The 25,076-nt window shown below is 42.1% G+C and overlaps 1 protein-coding gene across 4 annotated transcripts in view; it reads right to left on the bottom strand.

Annotated features, from left to right (window-relative positions):
• ctdp1 (CTD (carboxy-terminal domain, RNA polymerase II, polypeptide A) phosphatase, subunit 1) overlaps nucleotides 1-24,810 on the bottom strand; it is a 56,581-nt gene extending 31,771 nt beyond the window's left edge. The window contains exons 1-12 of one of the 4 annotated variants that reach the window (XM_029442980.1): nucleotides 24,124-24,810; nucleotides 23,022-23,105; nucleotides 22,375-22,468; nucleotides 21,546-21,674; nucleotides 20,206-20,356; nucleotides 18,892-18,982; nucleotides 18,387-18,553; nucleotides 14,635-15,690; nucleotides 12,448-12,589; nucleotides 12,119-12,349; nucleotides 10,765-10,915; nucleotides 798-929 (exon numbers count right to left, since the gene is read on the bottom strand). In XM_029442980.1, coding sequence (XP_029298840.1) covers nucleotides 906-929; nucleotides 10,765-10,915; nucleotides 12,119-12,349; nucleotides 12,448-12,589; nucleotides 14,635-15,690; nucleotides 18,387-18,553; nucleotides 18,892-18,982; nucleotides 20,206-20,356; nucleotides 21,546-21,674; nucleotides 22,375-22,468; nucleotides 23,022-23,105; nucleotides 24,124-24,419 — 2,616 coding nt within the window. In that variant the 5' untranslated portion in view covers nucleotides 24,420-24,810 and the 3' untranslated portion in view covers nucleotides 798-905. Of the gene's footprint in view, nucleotides 1-797; nucleotides 930-10,764; nucleotides 10,916-12,118; nucleotides 12,350-12,447; nucleotides 12,590-14,634; nucleotides 15,691-18,386; nucleotides 18,554-18,891; nucleotides 18,983-20,205; nucleotides 20,357-21,545; nucleotides 21,675-22,374; nucleotides 22,469-23,021; nucleotides 23,106-24,123 lie in introns of those variants that run through there. The other 3 variants (XM_029442977.1, XM_029442978.1, XM_029442979.1) reach the window with 3 other exon arrangements.
• Nucleotides 24,811-25,076: the final 266 nt, after the last annotated feature.

The following is a 25,076-nucleotide window of genomic DNA, read 5'->3' as shown; positions in this document are numbered from 1 at the left end:
CTCATTATGAAGTAAATGTTGTAATTCCACATTTCCACTGCACAGTATGGCACAGCTCTAACCACCGCCAGTCGCCCTTTCTTGGTTTTCCATTAGCAAAAGTTGTAGATAGATTTCTTTCGGTCAGTAGAGACACACAGGACGTCCTGTACAAACCCGCCATTTCTAAATAGCCAAGCTACCGTAAATGCAGTGGCTTAGGCTCAGAAATAGAGAACACATTGATTAAGGATGATCTTGTCCGTCTTCTGCAGATGGAATAATGTGGAAAAGGGAAAAAATCCAGAGGCAAATACAACAAAGCTCATCTGTCGAGCCGGACATCTTGCGGTTCATCGATCTCGTATTTTCTTGAGCAGCTCATAATTTATACTGCCACAAGGTTACTGAACATTTAGAGCAGGTTAAACAAACATGTCCATTCACTCATTAACAGCATGTAGCAGAGGGGACACTGGGATACATGCAGGGGGACATTGTCTTCAGGTGAGAGGCAGGATCATTACTGGCATGAAGCCAGGCTCATTAAAGCCTTGTTGTCTGGTCATCTGGCCACAGAGCACCTTGGGGAAGGTAAAAGGTAAGGGTGCCTGAGGCAACGCTGGTCTGAAAATAAACAACAGAAAAGCTCTGAGCACGTTGGGTCAGTGTTGGTTTTAATCCAATTTGCTGAATCAATATTTGAATGAGAATGACTCCGCAGGCACCAAAACATTACAGGTGTGTATACAAATAAGACAGGTGTGTTTGTTCAATAACCGTCAGAAACACACATTTAAAATGTCATCTCAGCACAAATTTTTTTTTTTTTTTTTTTTTTACATGGCATTTTCCCCATAACCTTCTCCCATGAGCCTCAACAGTGACGATGTTTTGGGCCAACGATTTATGAAAAAGGAGGTCCGTCATCGTTTTTTCGTCAGATTGGCCTGCAGAAAAAGGGAACATTAAAAGCCTCTTTACCCTTCAGGTAAATACAATGAATATGAGCAGGTTTACCCCCATGATAAATGGACATATAAGCAGGTGGGGGGGGGTTCTGATTCGAGCTATTTATTAATGAAAAGCTCATTTTTCACACTGATGCTGCTGTAATTTGAATATCTACAAATCAGTCGAGCAGCTGGGGAACAATGTTGTTAGTCGTGCATGCACTCCGTACGTTATTTTGTAACTGTACATTACGTGTCTTAATTTGGACTATTGGTAGTTGTACGTACAAATACACTGGTAACCCCAACACTAACTGTGCGGGAGCTGCCAATGATTTAGCAGGTGTTGAAATAAGTAAATCGTATAAAGTAACGTTTAGTAGGACTCGTGCTAACGCTAACTAGCTTCCACTTTCCAAACACCATTTTATGAACGTAAGCTAGTTAGCCTAGCTTGCTATCTTCAGTTCGGGGAGTAAAAGCTTCACAGCACGACGGATCCTCTCAAAGGCTGAACCTCATAATAAGGACCAATGTTCGAAGACTAGACCGCCTGCGTCTCCTAGCAACACCGGTTCTGTCAACAGATGCCATGGACAACGCAAAATCCAAGGCTTGAAGCATCGACACAAACACTTCCAAAAATATAATTAACTTCTTTTGTAAACACAGAAACATCTACCCAGTAACTGCAGTATAATTAAAGTTTAGAGTAAAGCATGAAACTTTAAGGTGTTAAGAACACTACGTCGGCATACTTCTGAGCAAAGAAGGAACATTTTAAAATGAAAGGAAGTGACCTGTAATGTAAAAGTGCTTTCAATCAACGTCTCTGACACTTGTTCCCAGGCAGTGGCATTTCTGGGACACCAATGACAGAACTATAAGGGCAAACCACTTCCATGCTCTGTGTACGCCTCAGAGCAGTTCTCGTCTGCTAACGACCAATACCACTGAGTATCTGGCCATGTCTGCTTCTGATCATGACCCTTTGAAAAACAATCTATAGTTCACTATGCCAGTAGGGATCGTACAACCTTAGCAGAAGTGGAAGCATTAAAAAAACTTTTTCCTGGCGAAAATCAAAAAGGCCACGAAAAGAGGCGCCCATGAAACGCTGCAGAGCACAGCATGGCAGCGCGTCAATGACGGTTTACAGGTTATTGGTCTCATTACTGCAAATAGAGTTCAGTAGGAGGGAGATTTCAGGGCATAGAGTTTATTTTAAGCCAAACGCTTCAGTTGCAACCTTATTTTTGTTAAGCGCCGTTTGTAGAGGACGGACGGAGGAGCACGTTTGGAAGGAAAAGATGCAGCTCATTTAATCTCATTATGCACAAGAATCTGACTGTAATGTTGCTGACGCATCAAAACGTACATGAATCACAATGAAAGCAGATTCGATGTTTCCTGTCCAGCAAAGCTATTAAAGATTCCACTTCTAAACTCTGGACGTTTGTGTAAAAGCAACCGACACATTAGTTTTAAATGAAAGTATATTAGGAGTACCTGGTCATGTGGGAGCAATGAAGTGCTGATGCCCACAGTTTCAGCTAGAGACGATTAAGGAAAATGTGTCGCCATTACACAGGTTTTTAAATGAAGTTCCTGCTGTATCTTATACTGTCCTAAACATAACATCTTGGAACCTTTGAAATCTATTAATATTTTTAATTTGATGCTAAAGTTTTTCTTACTTTACGTACAAGAGCTCCGAGATAGGGCTGCATCTAACGATTATTTTCAGTTGTGAACAGCACAATGAGACTCAATACAGTGGCTATTGGCAGCTGCATGCAGGAAACACTGCAGAGCTTCACCTGCAATGAAGTTAGGAGAGCATTAAACTTTCAGGCGAGGAAAGGACAAAGTTTCCCAAGAGCACAGCTTCACCTCAGGTCGGCATTTAAAATAAAAATATCAATGGCAGAACATTGAGGTGAATCAGGCAAGACAGAAGAGTACAAGGCTGGAACTCACAGTGCGAGCTCGTTCCACGCAGCCAGTCAATCAGAGCTCATTGTCCTGACCCATTTCCGTTTTCACTGTTATTGTACAAAGAGCTTAAGTCTTCACCAAACTGACGACTGCACAGCAAGAAATTTGCATAGCAAATTCCTGCTGAAGGCGGCTTATACTGGCTTTATTCCCTGCCAAAATGACTGACTCCATCTGCGAAAGGTAGTCAGAGGTGGTAATTGGAGTAAGACTGTTGGCGGGTCATATAAGGTGGGCGCAGAAGAAGCTTGGGGATCCACGTTTATACAGGAACGCTCACCAGAGGCCGAGGGGAAAAAGGAAAGGAATACAAATGTGCGGCGGGGCAGACACGGTGTATTACTAGTGAATGTACTCACAAAAGAAAAGTTAAGAAGTTAAAAGTGGTGAGGCCGATCAAACGGGAGCACAAAGACCTCCAATGCCTCTGCGCTCATACCTGTATTCAACAGAGTTGTTGATCAGCTCGGGGGCACATCAAAGGCCGAATGCGATAAAGCTATTGAGTCAAGGACAAGTCCCATTCTGAAGGCGACCTACCACAACAAGAATTTACATTACTCCTCTGCCTGCTCCTTACACGAGAACAGCACTTAAATGCAGTGAATGCAACCATCTCTTGAGGACGAGAATTATAAAGCGGCTCTGCAGACGGGAAGATATTTGCTTCTTTTCACCCCTATCTCAGAAAGATCTGCTACACGGCAGCTGAGCTTAAGTCTAGAGTGGTTACATAAGGCTGAGCTGAAAACATTACTTTGGAAAGGAAGAGGCTCAAACATGAGATACTTCAGAGACTTTAGAGCGTGTTTATATAAATGATGTACTTTTCTGAATCTGTACAGTTTAGACATTTGTCCTGACAGAATGGAGGCAAGTTTTTGGAGCGAGGACCAAAACTGGACACTGAAGATATTTCTGTCAGGCTGCCAAGGACTGGCAAATGGACACCGGAGCAGAGGGAATATTCATAGCGCTCCAGCTTTAGGGACGGACGATGGAGTCTGACTTGGATGATGGAGTGGCTTGTCTGGGAGCAGCGATTTTCTGGTTGTGTTTGTCAGATGGTTGACTGCACCTGACTCTGTAGCACTACTCTGAAGTCTGTTACTGTGCAACTCAGTGACATGCATAAACATTTTCAGGACCAAGGACAGCACCACACACACACTGAGCTTCCACTGACTGACTGGTGATCTCATTGAACCTTTAATTGAAATTATTTGACAATTTCATTATAAAAAAAACACTCGTCACCTTGGGGTTTCAGAAATTGTGATGGGCATTTCTTATTTAATTCTGGACCAAGTGATTAATTAAGAAAACCATGGACTCACTGATTAATCATGAACATAATTGTTGGTTGCAGGCAGCCCTGAACCAGCAGAGAGTCCAGTGAACAAAGGGATTTATGTGACAGTTGCTTTCAGCCCCGTCTACACCGACTTGTGTTCTGGTGGCGTTCGATCGTGCACAGAAAAGTGCAAGTTACATGACATGGTCTCATCATGACTCCTACTTATCTGTTCTGCAAGGCCTTTAAAAAGCATGTTAAGCTTCATTGTCGGCACGCCAAACAAACACAATCCTCCATAGCCCTCATATCTTATCAGAACTTGGGTCTTGTGGATGTCAATCAGCACTCATATCAGGGCATGGCAGCTTGTTGAGATGAGGAGGAGCTGGAGTTTAATGCCTCAGTTTCCATATCACTTTCCTTTATCTCGCTTTCGCTGTCTAGTATTTGTAATTTTGTGTGTTTTTTAAGGTCTGTTATATTTTATTGTTTGCTTCTATTTCCTGTTTTATGCTATACTAAATAAAGTTTACTTACTTACCCTAAAGCTGTAATCACAAGTCTGATGCCACAGAGCAATAAAGCCGTTCATATACCCAATGCTTCCAGGGGCAGGGGCTCAAACACGGTCCTGGGACACCATCAGGTTGGACAAAAAATACTAATTGCGCGATTGTATGGGCACTTCAACATAAAACAATAGTCTGTAATTGTATCTTTATAATATAGAAAATATTCCCTAATATACATCAGCCCTACTCTAAATCATTACTTATGACCCACTGGAAGTGTGTGGCAGTGTATGCATCTGCAGAGACCCAGCCATCTGCTGGAATCTCTTGTTATGCAGTGTTATTGGCGTCAACCTCTATAAAAATGTAGAGAACAGGTGCAAGATCGTAAGCATGCATCCAAGAGGAAGATACAAATGGCGGACACAGCGCTGGAAAAGAAAAGCGAGCCGAAATGCCAAGAGGACAAAGCTCATTCCAAAACCAGTGAATCTGGGGTTGGTTTTCTCCCCAACCCTCGTTGAGCAACGCAGGAGGGGCCTACTTTGAATGTTGCGTTTAAAAACCGCCACTGACAAATCCTACTCGTTCTGCCTTTAGAGAGCCTGACACCGTTTGTATCAAACAGAAGACTGACTAGATGCTGTACATGCAGACTAAAGTAATGGAGAGCCAAGCTAATTCACATCCATCGATACATCTTTTTCATAGCAGACATGTTTGTCTGTCGCAGCAAGAAAAGCACTGCGTGCCATTCAGGTGAGCTAGTTCAAGGCCGGTGGCATTGTGCATACAGGTTCAATGGCACGGCTTACTGGGACACTTAATGGACCTGAACAGTCATTAACAAGACTAGAGTCACCTGTGTTTTTCCTGCTAAGTCAACATGTCTGATTTCTAACGAAGCAGAGAAATCATTCTTTCATAATGGTAGATAGTTCATTAAGGGAGTAATGAGAACACTACGAGTCACGATGGAGAGAGCAGACACGTGGCAGTGAGCTCGACACGTGACATTTGACAGATCTTGTCAACACAGAATCAGACACCCAATGGCAGAGTTTTGACTATGCAAACATCACAAGCAACGATGTGATATAACTAACTGACTCAGTGACATTAGAGTCTCTTACAGGAACCTGCAGAATCAAAAGATGAATCTACGTCTTTATTGCACCTCTTGCTGTTTAGTGGTCTAATTTTCTTATTTTTATGATCCCCATCTGAGAGTTTGATTAAAACTATATTTATAAGCCGCCTTTACTGTTGATGATACGTTTTAGTTTTCCATCACTGATGAAGCCCATATGCACCCACAAGGCAATGATGTCTTTCAGTAGAGATAAGACTCCTCGTAGATCATCTGCGGTGTAGTATCTGGGTGGCATTTTTGTACAACTGGGAAGACAGCTACAGCCGTTGATCTTACATGGTTCACTTCTAAATAGGGTTGGGCAATATGTTAAAATGATCCATCAGGCGATTGTCGATATATACATGCAGGGGTGTGCGTGTGCATCCTCAGCAATACTCCTGCCAAGTGTGAAGTCGAGCGGATGAACAGTTGTTAAGAAAATCGAAGGTCCGTCATGCAGACAGACTCCTTCCATGTTAGTTAGATGAAAAGGTGACAGTCCTAGAGCAGACCACTACACAGGACAACTTTTCCTGAATTATAATATCAAACACATGACTGATAGTCCATATGGTGCCGGGGCTCGAGACTCACAGCTTCCCGGGGACGATAGAAAATGTGTTTGGAACCCAGTAAACTCACTATGAATGCATCAAGGGGACGCACTCTATTTCTTCCCTGATGTTACATTGTGAACGACAAATTTGTGTGGAAATCGGCAGGAGGAACGCTAGCCGTTAGCAGCTGGTGAGCGCAGGTGCAATAGAAAAACGAAATTGTAACTTTATCATGATGCGATCAAATGTAATCTTGTAAAAAAAAAAATTGGGCCAGAAACTTGAATAAATACACTTATTTAAAGGAGCAATATATAATAGATATTATAGAAGGAATTAAGACTTGGAGTCTATGTTGAAGTACATGGGATTTATTGTTTTTGACAAATTGGTATCGACAATAGAGTAATTTCACTGGCATCATCTACTAAAGTTCTGGTTTGGTGACATCCCAAGTGTAACTCAAAGTCACAGTCATCACACAGCCAACAGGGGAACAGCCATTTCAAAGAAAGGTCAAGCCGGTACACTGCCGTAACTCTTTGCTGGACATCTCTGTGCGTGTTGCTTCAGGTAAACTGACGCATATCAGCAAGTACCCGCTGGTGACATTTAAATATAAGGCTGTCTACCTGACTCAGATGTGTTCTTTGCTCCAGTCAATTAGGACCGGATCTTTCCATTTGCCCTGAAGATCTAGATCGTCATAAACTGCCCTTTAGCTAAGGCACTCAGAGGAGGGTGACATTTGGAACACAGTGCATCTACAACATCTTACACACAGAATTTGCTCTATAACATGCCGATAAAGGCTTAGCCAATTATTATTTTGTTGCGTCTAGGACACTATTTGCCCATAAAGATTTGGTATGATCACATCTAAGATGCTTTAAGCAGCTGTTTTGCTGCAAATTAAGTACAAATCTGAGTTAATTGTTGTCTAGCATAGCTCTCAGACTGGTACTTGTCCATGCATGTCATGTGTTGCCAGTAGACATGCAATAGCCATAGGGCAAAGAGAACCAGAACCTTGTGAGCCAACTCTCTGTAATATATAATAATATGAACCTATAACCTCTGGGCTTTGGTCAGATTCTGGTCTGGATTTTGTAATTACCAGACGGGTTCATCTTTTAGGTTTGGTCTTAAAGAAGCAGGTACATGTCACGTTTGGGTTTCACTTTCAGGACCATGCAGAACTCTCCTACATTTTAAATGAGCACCTGACATTTTCATTTTGAATTTATCACAACATTGAAAGTATTTTTAAGTCTCAAAATGAAATCAGTGTCTTTTTAAGCAACACACACAACTGGATTGGACACAACATGACGAAATCTTCTCCGCTCGCGCGCTCTAAATGTCATATTTGCACAATAAGTGCTTCTGGTGTTTGGGGAACAATGGCTGGTGTGAGCAATGAACAACTCATTAACCAAACGCCAACTTCGACCATCAACGTGCTACATTAGAGGTTGGCCTTTAATTAAGATTGAAAATTAATGTCAAGTCCGTGCTACCGTGACAATGTTTTATTGCACAATATCACCAATTAACAAAAACAAAAGAACAGCGCTTTGACATTTGTGGTTCCGAGATGAGATAAATGATAATGCCGTTTGACAACTTCTATACTTGGAGTGATGACAGAAGTCAGATAGGTCTGGTGTCTGTGGGTTCACAGAAGATGAATAATTACCATAGTAGTTCTCAACTTGTTGATTTGGCACATCTACATAAGAGTCTAAGCCGTATACAGCAAACCTCCATATCTTCAACATACAACAACATACTGTAAGTGGGGACCAATTTATTTGAGATCTTTTATTAATCAAATGATTAATCCGCTAGCTAAGCTCAAGATCCTCTCTGATGGAAAAACTCTAAGACATTTAAGTCATCCATGTGCTCAAAAATTACGCAACGCCGTCCATTACCACAACATACTTATAACATTCAACTAATCATGAAGAATATGCTTTTCAAATGCCACATTCTCTTCTCTTCCAACCATCCCAGCTCGCTACAAACAATCATGCTAAAGGTCTGACCCAACATCTGACACATGATTAATAATAGAAACACAGTTTTCAGTTTGCTTCCTGCTGCAGTCGTAATGATGTCTAATAGGAACAAACTCTGACATGGTTTCGAAAATCCGTCCTGATTTTACCATAACTGCTGTATAAGAACAGTCAGGACGGTTTCATCTCCCATCAAGCAAAGGATGATCTTTCGTATCAATAATCAGAAAGAAAAACGCATTTATATTCAAGTCCGTCCAAAAGAATCGTCACTTCAATTTATACTATTAGACATTTATGTGAAATTAGAGTATAAATTCTTGCGCTGCGGCTCAAAAGGAAGGCAAGCTTTGGGTTTCCCAGCATGCCGAAGTGGTTTGTATGGGGCTGTATAAGAGTGACACTCTGAACACTGTAGGGAAAGGATTAAAAAAGTGTGTCCATCCCCTCCAACATAAGAGGTACATGAAAAATATCATTCTTTAATGTATAAGTCAACATGTATGCAAAAAATCAGTAGAGTATGTCTAAGCTTCATCTTCAAACACCAAAAATAGATTTCTTTTAATCACACAGCATCTTACAAGCTTGGAGATATGGATATAAAATGAAAAGAGAAATGTTAAATAGCTGTTGTCATTGGCAATATTCTAGGTCAGTAATTTTTAGACGATATGGGATGCAGCCATGCATCTCCTTCAAACACATAAGTGTGGGAGGGGGAAAAAAAGAAGCAATTCTATTTACAGAAAGGCATGGCGCAGCAGTTCTCAGACTAAGCCGTCGCCTGCAGCTAAAAAGTTACTTAACTTCAGAATTCAATTGAGTTAATAACCCGGCAGGCTGCTCTGCATATCATTAATAGAAGATGTTCCGTCATTTAAGGCAAGACCAATCCCACTGACATCCAGAGCCTTCATTTAAATGTCACTTAGAGGATCGTTTTCTTGCAGGATCTAGAACCTGTGTTTGATCTAAAGGTTTAAGGATAGAAAACCACTTTGAGGTTACGTCTTCGTTTCGGTCCGTTTGTCGGTCTTTCAGCAGGATTACGGAAAAAACTACTGGACAGATATTTATGAAACTTGGTGGAAGGGTGAAGCTCGATGTCTGATCCAAATCAAAAAGTTCTTTATCATTTCTTTGTTAAGTGTTTCCTTTATGTTGACCTAAATTCCTCGTGTGCATCCTTAATATAAATGAATCCTAAACATTAGCTCCATCAGCCTTCAATAAGCATTACTGCCCGATGCAATAAATGTCTTTATCTAGAAAGAGTGGTAACCAATGCAGCTGACCAAAGACGTGTTCCCGTTAAGAACAAGAGACGGGGTAATTACCACGAACACACACGTGACTTCACTTCAAACAGAGCCCATGTGAACAAGCCATCAAGCCTCTTCTGCAGATTAATCTCCGGCTGAAAGGCCCTTGACAGATCTCAAGGATCTGCTTTGCACATTTCCCCCCCTCGCCGGAGAATTAGAAGAATTCCGACTCCATTAAAGAATACGATCCAAGCAGGAGGGGCCGAGCTCTCAGACGTTAGTAATCACTTCACCTGCCTCGCAAGGATGGCAACAAGACGACATGCAGAAAGACTGATGTGAATATGAGATGGCAAACTGGACTACACACGGAAGATGCAACATTAAAGAAGCATGAAGTGTACAAACGAACGACAAGACTAGATTGTGCGTCGTGGCGAACTGTACACAGGATGGCCGTCAATCTGAAACATCGCCACGAAATACCAAAAGACCACACACACACACACACACACACACACACACACACACACACACACACACACACACACACACACACACACACACACACACACACACACACACACACACACACACAGTAAATCATTTAACATTGGTACAAAACAGCTGGGGCTGCTGATAATGTTAATTCTGCCGTATCTCACATGTTGAACCTTTACAGTAAGAGAAAAACTGCTGATTCCACTGAAATAACCTTCTCAACACACCATGCAACTATCATTACAGCTGCATCAGCACTGCAAAAAGAGAAGATCAGAAGGTTCTTATCAGGTCAAGTTAAGAACGGGAAAGAAACGAGGACGTCTCTCTGCAGGAGCTTTGAATCTACTCGCAGCTAAACACAGTTTGTGTTGACGTCGACAAAGCTTGTTTGATTGCAGAAAATTGCAGGTGGACACACTTATACCTGCTGTGAGGTTGCAATGGAAATGCAACCCTTAAAAAAACCATGTGATCTCCGTCACTGTGTGTTCCATGTGTAACATCCAACATCAAAACCACACCGCCGGGTTGACTTACCTCTTTGTCCATGCTCTCGAGATCCTCTTTACAAAGTGTGTACAGAGGCATCGTTTCTGACATGCTCGGCTGTCGCTCCCGGCGAGACGGGCCTGGCTGCTCGTCGTCTTGGCTGGATCCTGCAGCGCCATCTCGCTGGCTCGAAGTTCCCCTGTGGTAACATTTCAGAATGAATTAGAATAAGAAGCTATGAATGTGAAACAGCTTTAGTGCAGATTTGTATACTTGCTACAAAGTGCTATATGAATATATATATTATCATCTTTTGTTATCCGGTTGGCATTTTAAATGGGAACAGCACTCGTTTGCTGACCATAATCAGCACGTTTGTCACAACACAGACGTGTGCGGCTGCAGAGGGAAGGTTCAGGCTGCACAGCAACAATGTGAGTGCGAAGGCTTTCTCTCTGTAACGAAGGCCGTTCGATGTAAATCTTATGCAACTTACTTCCTCTTGGCAGTGCTTAATTGAACAGATCTTCTTTGATGATTGAATCCAACTCCCTGAAAACTCCATAATGCCTCTAATCCATGAATTATGTGGGCCAATGTTATGCTTGTGATTGTTCCTTTCAGAGTATCATCATAGATAGATATACAATTCCAAACATTTTAAGCCGCCGTGACGGTCGGTGAAAAAGATGGAATACATTTTGGCTTTTAAATGTTTCAATTACAGTTTGTCACTTTTATTCTCACATTTTGAAAGTTCAACCTCAATAAGGTCATAATAAACTCTGTAGTCAATGTTCAGGCAGTCTGACCCTTAAAGACTGAAATGTCCCGAGCACGCACGCACCCACACGCACCCACACCCACACGCACCCACACACACCCACACCCCCACACACACACACACACACGGCTGTTTTAAACAACCCTCACAATAAAAGCTTTGTTCGGGGGGGTTGAAAGCTGAAGACACTGCAAATCTCCACTGAGCGTAATTCATTAAGTCGTGCAGCAATACACCAACAGCTGTTATAGTTCAAAGAGAAGAGAGGGATGGACATAAGGCCCAGAGGACAAATCAATACGTTTAAGATCAGTTATCAGCCATTCTTCAGCTCTGCTTCTTTCTGGATGCATTGTAAGAGGATGTCTACTATTTGTGTCAATATGTCTGGACTGGACCACATCAACATCACAATGTTTCTGTATGAAGCCTTTAACACGTCCGGTTCCTCTCTGTGCATTATTAAAAGTACTGACTAATTATTATTAAACTTTAGCAGTGCTAACACTAACCCAGACTAAACTAAATCAGCTCTTGCAGGTAGTAAGAAATGAAACAACAGGCAGCATGGGTTAAAAGCACAGAAGTCCCATCGCACTCACGCTGCTCCAATCTTACCTGAGACAAGACTGCTCTCTGTGATCAGGGTACAACATAGAGCCTGACGCCTGGAGGTAGGATGGTGGCCGTGGCACCTGAGGGCCCCTGCGGATCAGCTTCCCTGTGACGGGGTCGTAGGTCCGCACCTCGGGGGCTGGAGGTTGAGGTCTGTGGGGGACGGGAGCTGGTTGGACAATATGCTTCTGCAGGGAACCCTGAATGTCAGGGAATGCTGCTGGACTGTTGCTCCTTCAACAGAAAGAAAGATCTCATATTTGGAATTGTTTTGCAGTTAGTATTTTATCAGTTCACGTGTATTAGGTTTGGCATGACCACGGCTCCTTTACCTTGGCGTCTTGGAACAGTCCTCATTCAGTGGGTACAGCTGCTCCTCCACTCGCTCCCAGCGCTCCAGACAGCTCCACAGCCAGTCGGGGTTGACAACATGGAGGTGTTTGCAGCCTTGTGCCTGACGAACCTTCTCGGTGCCTGGTTGAAAATAATAATTCGACCTTACAATAGAAAGCCATTACCAACAACACTCTGGGTCTGCTGCATAATATATATTATATTCCTGTCCAGAAAAATATACACAGCAGTTCATAAAAGTAACATTTTAGCTGCTGTCCTATAATAATTCTGCACTTAAGTTCACAAGTAAAGGAACGCATACCACCAAAATTCAAAGCATGCTACTTTCAAAAGACCGTATTATATCTGTAACCACCCGTTGAGGAAACATCGCGTGAAAGATCAACGTAAATCAAACATATAAAACTCCTGTGAAACGGACAAGGTGTCGAAACGTGCTGCTCTGACAACACAATGGACGCTTTCAGCAGCTCTTTCCAGACTAAGTGACCTAATTGCTCATATCGCTCTGCCTCCAGCTTCGGCTGATTTTTCTCTCCTTCTGATGTACAAGACGAGTGATTGCCAAGTGCTGCTCACAGCGGGGCCGGCTCCCAAGGAAACAGTGCGTCTTCCTGTGCTTGTTTTCTGAAGATACACTGGATTGGAAGCAACACCAGCGTGAATCCTCTTTTGGTGCTCTTCAGATAAAATACCATTTTCTAAGCAGGTTAGAAGCTGCTTTGACGTTTTCAGTGTCACGGAGATGATGTCGATTATTGTATTGTTTGTATCTGTTAACAACCAGAATATGTACGACTGCAGCCAGCAGCACAGCTGACGACAGTAATGTGCTTAAAACCGGCCTCATCAACACAGGACAATGTTTGGAAGCCAAGAGGGGACTTTATAGAACTGAAAATGTAATTCCACACTAGCGTAATAATTTAAAACATGTGTTATTTAAGTAAAGTGAATGAAACTTCAATGATACAATTTGCTTTTTCACATACCGGTACTCGTATGGGCGTTCTATAAAATATTAAATCATATTAAAAATAAAAATGGAAAAGCTGAAAGGTCAAATGCAGTTTCCATTTTTATTCTTAAATTGTCCGTTTTGTTTACTTAAATATTGCTTAACTTGAATTAATATTGGAATATAGCCCACTCAATGACTCAAATAACACATACATAAGTGAAAAATGACAATGCTATTGTGGAATTGTATTTTCATTTTCAAGTGTGTATTATGATTTTAAGGTCCTTTATGGGCTTCCATAAATTTGCAACCAACAGGTTTAAAAATTAACATGCGCAACACAAACAGCCTCCAGTGCTCACGGTTCTCTAATGTCAGAACGCAGTGACCTGTCAGTCATGTGGGCCTAATTACAGAGAAGGAGCCGTATCAAGGAGCAATCTCAAGGTAGTATGCGGAAATCAATTTTAAGCATTCATTTTTTTTTTTAAAGCTGCATTAATCAATGTTTGGCCCTCAGTGTGCAGGAGAACTTCAAAACAAGCCAACAGGTGACGAGCACAGAGGTCCACAACTGGTTGCCCAACAACAATATAATCCCACCTTGTTAACATGCCATAATAAACCCGATACAACAGCTTTTATAATGGCTACCATTCCTGCACTGGATTCAGATGCCTACCGCTACACACAAAGGATTCACAAGAAACGACGCAACCATGTAATCAAGTATCATTTAAACTTGTTTACTGTTCCCTCTCTTTGTACCGTGCCAGAGCAGTTACTGCTGATGCAAACTAAACATTTCTTACTGCTGCTGCTTCAGAGGTGCCAGGAATCTAACCAAGGTCTCTACAGTTGGTTCACCCTTGCTGTCATATATTAACCAGAGTTAATGACACTGGCTGACCTCTGAGACACATTAATCTTGATGACATTCAATCTTAATTATCTCTGTAAAGGTCTTGGCAAGGTGTCACACATACAAACCTATACGTCAGTATGACCCTTCTTGAAATCTAGCCTCATTAGCAGATAATGACTTGCACCAATTACGACTAAACTTACTACTAAATAATGCCTCAACTATATACAGTAAAAGGAACAACATTCTAATTAAATCTTAATATCACTCAGTCTAGAAAGATCATGATGCTATTACTGTATGCTTGTTCAACAGCATACATACATTTCTACATACCAGCTCTTGCTGCGATGAGATGCGTCGTCTGACTGGGATCTTGGGCGTTAAGAACCAGATTCTTGCCGATCTTGGCCCCCAGTGCTTTGGCGTGGTAGTGCTCACGGGTCCTCTCCATTGGGTAGTTTGTCGGGTACAGGCCGCTGAACACTATCGTCGTGCCTTTCAGTGTCTTGCTTTTCAGCTCCGGGGAAATCTTGCGGATGTCCGGTGTTTCGGGGGCCTCCTTCCTCAGGTAGGCCTCGTATCTCGTGTAGTACTCCGCGTGGATCCTCTCCAGCACTTCCTCCAGGTAGATCAAGTGATCGTCCTGGTCGATATCAGCTTCTTCTTCTTCTTCCTCCTCCTCCATACTCTGGTCCAGCAGCTCCTCCCCTATAGTGACCCCAGATTGTTCACTATTCTGGGACTCCGTTTCTGGCTCTCTCCTATCTGAGCAGCCATTTCCCAGCTCGGGGTCTGGGAGAAGAACTCCTGAAGGTTCTGCTGAGTCAGAGATGGTTTCTCCTTCACTTCGACTTTTACTGTCCCCTTCCCTCACCCCGTCTCTCACCCCGTCCCCATTCCCTGGCTCTTGCGTGACCCCTTCCTGCCTGGATTTCATTGCTGGGCAAGACTTTCCTTCAGTATCACTCTCTGATGAGGAAGGCTTTGCTGTAATGGAGTCATTGTCACTGTCACTGGAAAGGTCAAAGTCCAAGTTATTGGACTCATGACTCGGCGCTGATGAGTTTGCACCATCCTGTGCCTCTCGTGTCACCAGTGTCCTGCTGCTATCATCTTCCTTGACATTTGCTCTGTCGGCCACCTGAGTTTCCTTTGATCCTGCCCCGGACTCGGCCTCGGCCTCTGACCCTTTACCTTGTCCTGATTCATCCTCCACAACTCCTGTGGGATGTGTCCGTTCATTTGTTGGTACTCCCTGAGATGTTGTGGACTCTTCCTTTCCAGAAATATTGTGGTCTTTCGCCTTTTTCCTGGGGCCGTTATTTTGCTCATCGCTCTGTGTCGCTGCTGGTTCGGTGCTATCTGCGGGTCGAATTGACGGGCCTCCTGCTGGAACAAGACAAAGCGTTCACACAGATAATGATAATATAATATAAAACTGTATAAATCTGAAAATGAAAGTAAAATGTTACACATTATAACCTTGCTAGCAGTGATGGTTATGGACCTTCTTATTAAGTACTGTAAAGCATTACTTAATTCAGGAAGGTCTGTGACTCTGTGATTATAAACCTCTTAGTAATAACCTTCCTAACATTTCACACTAGAACTTTCTACCCAGGGGATAACCCAGATTTGAGTTGAGGAAGAGCCGCTCTGGCTGCCCGTGTTGGCAGACGACTCTTGGTGCAGAATCTCCCTCGAAGGCAAATCCGAGTTCTCTGGGTGCACCGAGTCATTCCAGTGAAAGTGACTCTATTTGAGCGTGAAATAAAATCCTTGAGTGATGACCTGCAGACAGCTCAGAGTAATCCACGAGACGTGTGGTGTCACTGATACTGGAAGTCCAACTTGACAAATAAGAACGATGTTTTTTGGAGGAAAGTACTGTATAATGTTTTCAACGAGATAGAAAGATGTAGATTAAACTCTGCGTAACAAACACTTCCATCAGTGGTAATAAGATAAATAATCTGAGGAGGCAGTGGACACGAGAGCAGGCGCAGGCCAGGGGACACAGAAAGTTAAGACTTTCTGCAAAACTTGTTAACATTATTTAATAAATCCTCAACACTTTCTAGACTTACAATGTTTGCAGCATCTCACTATCAAGGGTGGCTGACAATCTATTTATTGATACAGTGTGTGGTTTTTCTTTTACATTTAAAGCTTCTTATATAATAAATGCAATGTTTCAAATGTTAATGAAATAAATAAAAATATATAAAAGAATATATATATATATATATATATATATATATATATATATATATATATATATATATATATATAGTACAAACAGTAATCTCCTATCAAGACAATTGCTAATTTAGTCAAATGCTATATTTTTTTGTTTATTTTCATGCAACACATAAAACCTACATTGACATACAAAAGGATAAACACATGGAGTAGAAGCCGGGGGCAGTGAGAGTGCAGCAGTGCTCCAGTACGCTAATGCATGTGTCTGTTTATGTAAATGTTTGCATATCATTCACGCGGTAGGTTTTACTAGAAAATGCAAGAAAGTTGATTGTAAACAGAAAATAGAGTTTTTAGAGAAAATAACTTTTTGTATCAACAATATAAAGGGACATTTCTGAGCCTGGCAGCTGTAACACGGAGTCAGTACAAACACGAGCTATCACTAATTGATGTGACAGCCTGAGAGTGGGTGTAAATGAGGGGGTCCTAGGTCCCAAAGGAGACACGCTGGCTGCATGCAGCTTGTTTCCTGCTTATAATGAAGAGAATAACACTGCGAGTTCAACACAGAGGGACGTACACAGGTCTATCCTTGGTCCCTGACGGCTACATTTGATTCATGATGAGGTTGGTGGATAGAGGTGTGTAGGCTCATCATGTAACTCAGCACGCCGGCTGCACATGAATACAACGTTGATGACTATTCACTCTCCCGCCTGAGCGACTCTGTAATAAATGACGTGACCAAGGAACCTAATGGAGTCATCATTTACCTTATAAACAGCGAGTCTGTTAATATGAACGACCACAGTTTTTTAATAAGTGCAAGGACTACTACGATAGTTAAAGGTTAGTATAAAAAGGTTTAACCGGTAAAGTCCTTTTGAACAGTGATACACAGATTATATTAGGTAAAGTAAACATTTGCAGAGCTGCTGCACACTTCATTAATTTAAATGTAATGCAAGACCTTCCTAGATATTAAAGCCAGCGTGGGTCATGTATTTTAGAATGATTGTTCGGGTTAACATGGAGAGGAGGGTTGTTTACTTTCACATTTCTCCTGCAGCGTCACCAAAACTAAAGTATCTAATAGCAAATATCCTCCTTTTCATCCTGCTACTGGTAATCTGTTAAGAACCGTAGCGCAGTAAAAGCAGCTCCCTGCAACAGATCTGAGCTCTGTAGACAAAGTTCACTGAACAACACTGGCACACTCATTTAGAACTGCGTCGTCGATGTCCATATATACTATCCCATTAGTAAAAGTGAGTCCTGACGTGTTAACAAGCTAAATCACTCACAAGGTCTCAGACATTAAACTGACAGACATTTGAATGAATAATATGTTTGTACAATGTCAATATGTGTAGGTAAATATTTACACAATATATTATATATTAACGTACAATATATATATATAATCACTCATTAACGGCATCATTAGCGAGGGTGCTACTCAACACTGGGTTTGGTGCACTCATCACACAGTGGAGATTTGTCATCACAATTGAACAGTATTATAAATAAGCGAGGCCCGAATGCATCCAATTAAAACTTCATGATCGCATTGATTCTTTTGCAGTTTGTACAGAATTAGTCCTCCTACTGTAAAGGACTGGGAGTGTGGGTGAGGTGCAGAGCAGTAAATCTGTGCCTCCATTTTCAACTGTGTACTGAACTGTGTAACATTCATGCATTAGCACTGAAACTATTAGTGAAGCCACTGGACTGACCCGTTCACTTCAGCTGGAAGTGGCTCTCGCAGGCGAGTGTGCAGAGTTCTGGAAACTGCTGAGTGAACGGAGCATTGTCGCCCATTTGACCCTCAAGTGTTGCATAAACTGTCGGCAAATGAAAGGAAAGTGTGGGCAGAGTACCTTTCTTTGCAATCTGAGCTTCCCGTGATCCAGGGGGGGCGTTGATGTCCCCTGTGCCCTGGAAGTAGATGTACTTCTTCACAGTGATGAGGTTAGGTGCAAACTTCCACACGTCCTCTCGGTCGTCGATTATGGAGACCATGGAGTCGCCACAGGGGAAAAGATTCCTGTCGGGAAAACCACAAGACGCTCATTTATCTCTCTCTGACGGCAGTAATGGCACTGACACATTTCACTTCAATTTCTTACACCATCAGTCCAATTCTGCTTTTGCAAGGAGATGCTTCTGACAACCATTCATGGACGACGGAGAGACGTCTACTCTTTGTGCTCGTCTAGTCGCCGACGACAGACAGATGGTTCTGATGCCAACAGGCAGCGTGTGGATCATACCTTAAATCGTCTAAGTGTCCCGACATGACCTTGTTACAAACCTAAATGAGACTTTCATCAATACAAAAAGGGAATAATGTCCAGAGAGCGGGCAGGTCATTATCTAGATCACCTAAGGTTCCCCGTCTTGGAGAAGGGGTCGATGCATTCATCTCTGGAAAGGATCCGATGAGAGAAAAGCTTCTTTTCAGGATCCAGAAAGCCTAAAGAAGAAAACATTAAAAAGGGAGATGTGAAGAAGAGATAAAAAGATGTTTGAATAACAATTCAACAATATGAAATCATGAACTTGAGGTCTTTCACTTGTTTTGATAAATATGTTTTATTTTATACATCATTTCTGTGAAACATTAACAAAATTATCTACTTATAAAGATAATGTGTCGTTCCTCCCATCTGAAACCCTCTGAAGTCCACAACCTCCAACATTAAACATTCTGCGCTGCTCGGCGTAACCGGGAACTAGAAATGACTCAACAGTCGCACGATAAAGATTCAGTGAAACTTTGAACACCGAGCAGAGAGGAGGAAGCAGAGGATGGTTAATGTTTAGCATGAGGAGCCGCCTTTTCCTTCCAACACTTCAATTCAACAGGAGTGTTCTTTCTGTCTTTATGATGTACGCCATTAAAACTTTATTGTACTGCACAAAAGACATGTTGCAGTTCTCGTCCTTGTAGGCGTGAGAGTGCTGTTTCAGTAAAAGGTTTAAAAAGAGGCCGCCGTGAGCACATGAAGGCCTCGGAGTTCTGATACTTTCACTACCTTTCCCTTCCAGGATTTTCTCATTAAATCAAACTCAGACTTTCTGACTATGTGTAAGAAGAAACGCACAGATTGATTGAGCCTTGGCTGGGGACAGAGCCCTACGCTGGCTGAATAGCCAGGCCAGAGTCTCCTGTAACCACAACAGAGGCTGTCAATATCTGGAGCGCTGCTCTGAAACATGCCGACCTCCCGGCATCAGGACCAGGAGTCAAATCCAATTCAGAATGCATTAAACATTAATCATATGGAGGCAGAACAGTACAGCACTGAGGCTGCTTCTATTAAATACAGTGTGATGAAAGAGTGCACCCTGCATGCCAAAGAGACAGCACATAAACAAACTTCAATATGATCCAGCCTCTAATCATAAACTGAAAGACTTGTACCTAGAAGGAAACCAACACCCATCACCAGCTGTTACTAAAACTAGACTGAGCAATTGGAAGGTAACTTAAAGCACAACATTAATTGGTTTTATATACATTTTTAAATGTAGCACCCCCGCTGTGAGTGGAACACAAACATATGCAGACACCTCCCTCTTATGGACACAAACGGGCAGTACAAGCAGAAGTCAATGAAACTGTGTGGAATCATGTGATCAGCGCTTATAAAGTGTGAAAACAGCTGTGAAATGTAAAAGGGACGACTTCATTACCAGCGATGGTGTGTGCATAAAGGCGGCTCCCGAATGTGAAGACGTGCAACTCATAGAGTTTGGCAATTTTCTCCAGGAATGCCTTGCAGTGTGGGCGCAGTCGTGTGTGTAGCATCGGCTCTCCTCGCCCGAGCTGGAAGTGGAAAATGCCCTGGAGGAAAGCACACGAGCGGTAACTACCACATCAGCTAAATGCACATTTAGGTCTCACTTAAAAAGGAACTTTAGTTTAACAAGGATCAAAGGATGAAAACTGTCATTTCAAAGTATTATCAAGAAATAACTTCTAGATGTTGTTGAAGAGTCCAAAGTCTGCTTTGTGTGCTTTAATCAAGTAAAAGATCAAAACATGTTTACATCCATCTTTTCTCAATAAATGTTGACGTTTGCAACGTTTGTGTCACACGACTCGGCACCACCACTGGAATATAAACTCTGCAAAGAGTGAAACTAAGATGTAAGTTACACTTAATCGTTATCTTAACTGCGCAGAAACACCAGCTTTAAAACATAAACTGTGCAGAACTTAAATGTTGATTTACAACGTTTAGAAAGAAGATTTAAGCTTCTTTACCCTGGACACTAAAGCGTGAACTAAAAACATTTCTGTTGAGGCTTTTCCATTGCACGGGCACTCTTTGATGCAACTCCAGAAGATAATTCTGAACCCTGTGTGACATAAAGCCAAACAGCCGCTCTGCTGACATGTTGTTCTACCTCGCTGAACGTTCAGATTCAGGAAGCTCATAGATGAAGGTTTATTTAATGATTGGCTTTAAGAAGAATGAAATGCATTGGCCTTGGTACGAGGCAGTGGATGTAACTATAACTTTACGTGTTAATAAAAGACCTGTAGTGCCCGACGTTAAACATGCATCATGTTTAAAGCTGGTCTCTCAGTGGAACCATATTGTGATGAAATCATGTGAAACAGAATTATGTCACATGAATATAGAACAACAACCAGGAGAGGGTGTGTAGGAAGGACCACTTGGATCCCAAACGTTTAAATAAAGTGTTTTCCAGCAGCAGCGTGCCGGATCGTCTTCCTTCTTTTAGCGTTATTGTTTAACACCCCCGTGTTGTTCGAGCAGGGAAGTGCTGGAAATATTGTTTATTCTCTCTCTATAGTTTCACTTAAAACCGTTACGTTCATTTGGCACTAAAGCTCTTGATTAAATGACGTATCGCCGAGCCCTAATCAAGTTGCACATAAAGCGACAGAGAGAAGCATCAACACAGAAACAGCTGTCGTGTACATTCAGTGGTGGAATATAAGACTGTAGTTCCAGTTGCTTCTCCATCAGACTGTGCAGAATAGTGATTTGATGGAATAATACCTTGTTGGACATACGCTGGCAGTGCTGCTCCGTGGTGTGGATCAGCGTCTGGTCCAGATCCACCATCAGGACCAGCTTCTTGTTCCGGTGGAGTCTCTGCTGGTCTTCTCTGCCCAGCTGCTCGGCTTGCTGTTGGAGTGGATGAAGAGAAGGAATAGAATAACCTGAGCCTTTATCGTGACATCTGAACATGTGTATTGTCACACAGCTGTTCACATTGTGAGTGTGTTTTCATCATGATTATTTAATGCTCTGTTTACATGAGGAAACACCAGATTATGTTATTATTAACAGTTTATTACCAGAGGTTCACATTATGTTTTAAGCTTACATCTTTTTACTAAAGCTTTGTGGTAAAACATTTGTTTCCCCATTGTTGTCTCTGTGTGTGTGTGTGTGTGTGTGTGTGTGTGTGTGTGTCCTCCTGGGTAAGGAGCTGCATGTTATTGGGTATAGGGTAATGCGCTTGTGTTTAATTGGATTTAATAAATTAGTCCTGGAATGAGTACAGGGGTTAGGGAAATGCCCATGTCTCGATTTTGGAGGGGGGGGGGGGAATGACTGAACAATCTTCCAACTGCAACTTTGATATGGTGAAAATGTCTCTTTGATTACATGTTCACGGCATAATTTAAATTCCGACTCCTATTGTCCACGACTATGTTGTCATCAGTTATTATAATACTTTCCCCCGGAGGTTTTGAGCATTTGTTTGATTTGAAGATAAATGTATAATACCTGCACACACAGAGACCTTATAATGACTTGCATATGCAGTAACTCTGCCCTACTGACACAGTTCTCCATGCATCTCCATCCAATGACTCACCTCTGAGCTGACCATCAGCTCAGGAACACTGTGCACCATGGAGACGGTTGCTGTGGAGATGGGCATTTGCTGGTTCCCATTTGTGCTCTGCATCCTTAAAAGAAAAAAGAAAAGAGTTGGAGTCAAGCATGTTGAGGTTTGTGTATCTCTTGGTCCTTGAACATAGTGTGAGTGAGAAGAACGGCCACTTGGCATCAACTGTGAATAATGTCTTCTTCTCAAAACATACTTTTATCTGAGCTGCCTATTTATTTTATTGGGTTGTTTTACAGGCACTTTATGTCTTTAAATCAATAAAATCTGCAATAAATGTATCTGGACAGTTTACATCTTGATCTACCCGACACTAGGGAGAGTGTGAGCCGAGTTGTACTCTCCGTCTGATCTCTGGTGCCACCTGATGGCATTAAATAATACAGAATCCACCTCAAATACATTTACTCAGTTTTAAAAAAGGCACAGCAATATAACGTCATTAAAAAGAACAAGTTATTAATCAGCTCTAAAATGTTTTCTTCAAGGAATGATGTTGAAACTTGTCACTTGTACATTCTTTTGGTAGTGATGCTTTGCAACCTGTGAGGGTCACAGACATCATATCATCCTTAACAATTAAAACATGTTTCCGTTATAGAAAAGTTTCTTACTGTGTCAGGTCCTGTCCACATTCAGCACATAACCCCTTCATTACTATTGGATGGCTGCATTCTTCTATTCTGATGATGACACCCCTGAAAAAAAGGAAACAAATATTAAATCACTACTTTTCAGTAAACCGGTAATAGTGCATTAGTTCCATCTTTTGGCAGGATTCTCATTAAATGAACATTTGCATTGCGGCATGAAAGGCTTTGGTATAAATGAAGTTTATTAGATGTTACATGCTTTACCACTTGTTCACAGATCAGCTGTCAGCCTAGTGATTTGCTTTGAGTGACTGGGTCTTTCTTAGAGAACAACTTGTAAATCAAGTCAACTTAATGTCCATATTGTGAATAATGAATAGCTTGTCACACAGTTGCTTCGCTTTGTTGTAAAGACACAAATCATTTAAAATAAATAGCTAATCTTTGGCTCTGTGTTATTACTTTGCTGCTTCCCTTATGCAAATCTCCTCTGCTGCTGCACCAAAGCATGTCTGTCTCATCTATATATATTTACTTTTGACATACTTTGGATATTAACAACAAGCACCATGGAGTCAGAAAGTGAGAGTTTACAAAGAGCCCTTGAAAGCAACACAAAATCTTCTCTCACGGGCGAACACAAATGACAAAACACTGCACGTGGTTATGCCTTCAAAATAAAAGCGTAAATATGTAAGCGTGATTGCAAACATATCAAACAGACATTTAAGAATCCATGTAATGTCTGCTAAAAACCATGTTTACAACTGGTGTTCACCCCCACTGTAGTTACAACGACTAACAGTGGTGGGAAACAAACTCGCTAAAAGAATATACTTTTATTTTGAAAGTTTTGGCCAAATGTCTGCTTGTTTATGTTGACTGACTTGACCCTGCACGAGCACACGCTGCGAGTGTTGATACGAGTACAGCTAGCTAACAAGCTAACGTTACTTAGCAGTTGTGAGCAACGTTAGCTCGTTAGCTAGCTAACGTTACACTGCGGGGAGTCAGTAGCTCGCAAAGTGTTGACAAAACTACAGCTGACAGGTTGCGTGTAGCCTTTCCAGGCAGGGGGTAGGTCAGCAAACATTAGCTAGCTATAGCAAACAGAGTGACTCACCCGGGAGGTATGACTTGTCCAAGTTGACAGCATAGCTCCTTCACTACTCCAGCACGGTCCGATTTCACCTTCTTCTCTGGTAGCCTGGCAGCCTCTGCCCCCTTCTCGTGGGGTATGAGCGCGCACAGTGCAAGCACAGAGTCCACGTTAATAAGAGACCCAGGTTTGACTTTCCACTCTAGAAGCCGGAGAGGGAGAGCCCCGCTCGGCCAGCGGATATCTGCCACCTGCACCACGGGGCCCTCCGCTGCTGCACCGCCGCCACCACCACCAGAATCTGGAGGAGGATCTTCCATCTGCGCTGCACTCTCCAAAAAAATCCCTTTAGTTTTCAGCAACGGTCCACTTAAAACGTATCCACTAGACCTCGCAGTGCCCCGTGTATCATTAAAACCTGCAATCCATGAGCATCAATGAGAATTAAAACAAATGTGCTGCCGATTTAAACACAGTAGCTTCCAGTCAGCTACGTTCGCTCTTCCCGCCCGTAAACAGGAAAGCGCAACACTGCAGCGACACGGGTCGCTACAGCATCCGGTAGTCTCGAGCCAGCGAGACGAAAAACACACGTTTCAAAATAAAATACCTAGTGAAATATAGCGCCATATGGTTTTTAACAATTACAGTTTCACTCCATACGTTATCTATCTTTCTCATTTATTATTTTGAGAGCTTTATTTTAGAGATATTGAACCCATATCTGATTATTTTTTGTGTATGTGCGCAATTTTACAACCTGTTTTTTTAAGGCCAATCCAGATTTCCGGTTTTGTTCTGGCTAAATGTGGCTACTTCGCACGCGATGCGATACATTACGCACAAAAGAAATTAGTTTTAACATTTGTAATGCAGTAAATTCTAAACAAAATCTGGTTATCATGTCAAAATCCACTCAATTCATCCTGGCCCTTTACTTGTTGATCTGGAGCCCACAGAAACATAACATAATGTGA

Source organism: Cottoperca gobio, chromosome 11 (genome assembly GCF_900634415.1).
Source record: "Cottoperca gobio chromosome 11, fCotGob3.1, whole genome shotgun sequence".
Classification (NCBI taxonomy): Eukaryota; Metazoa; Chordata; class Actinopteri; order Perciformes; family Bovichtidae; genus Cottoperca; species Cottoperca gobio.
Note: the sequence above shows the minus strand (reverse complement) of the source record. Positions and strands in the feature narration are given on the sequence as shown.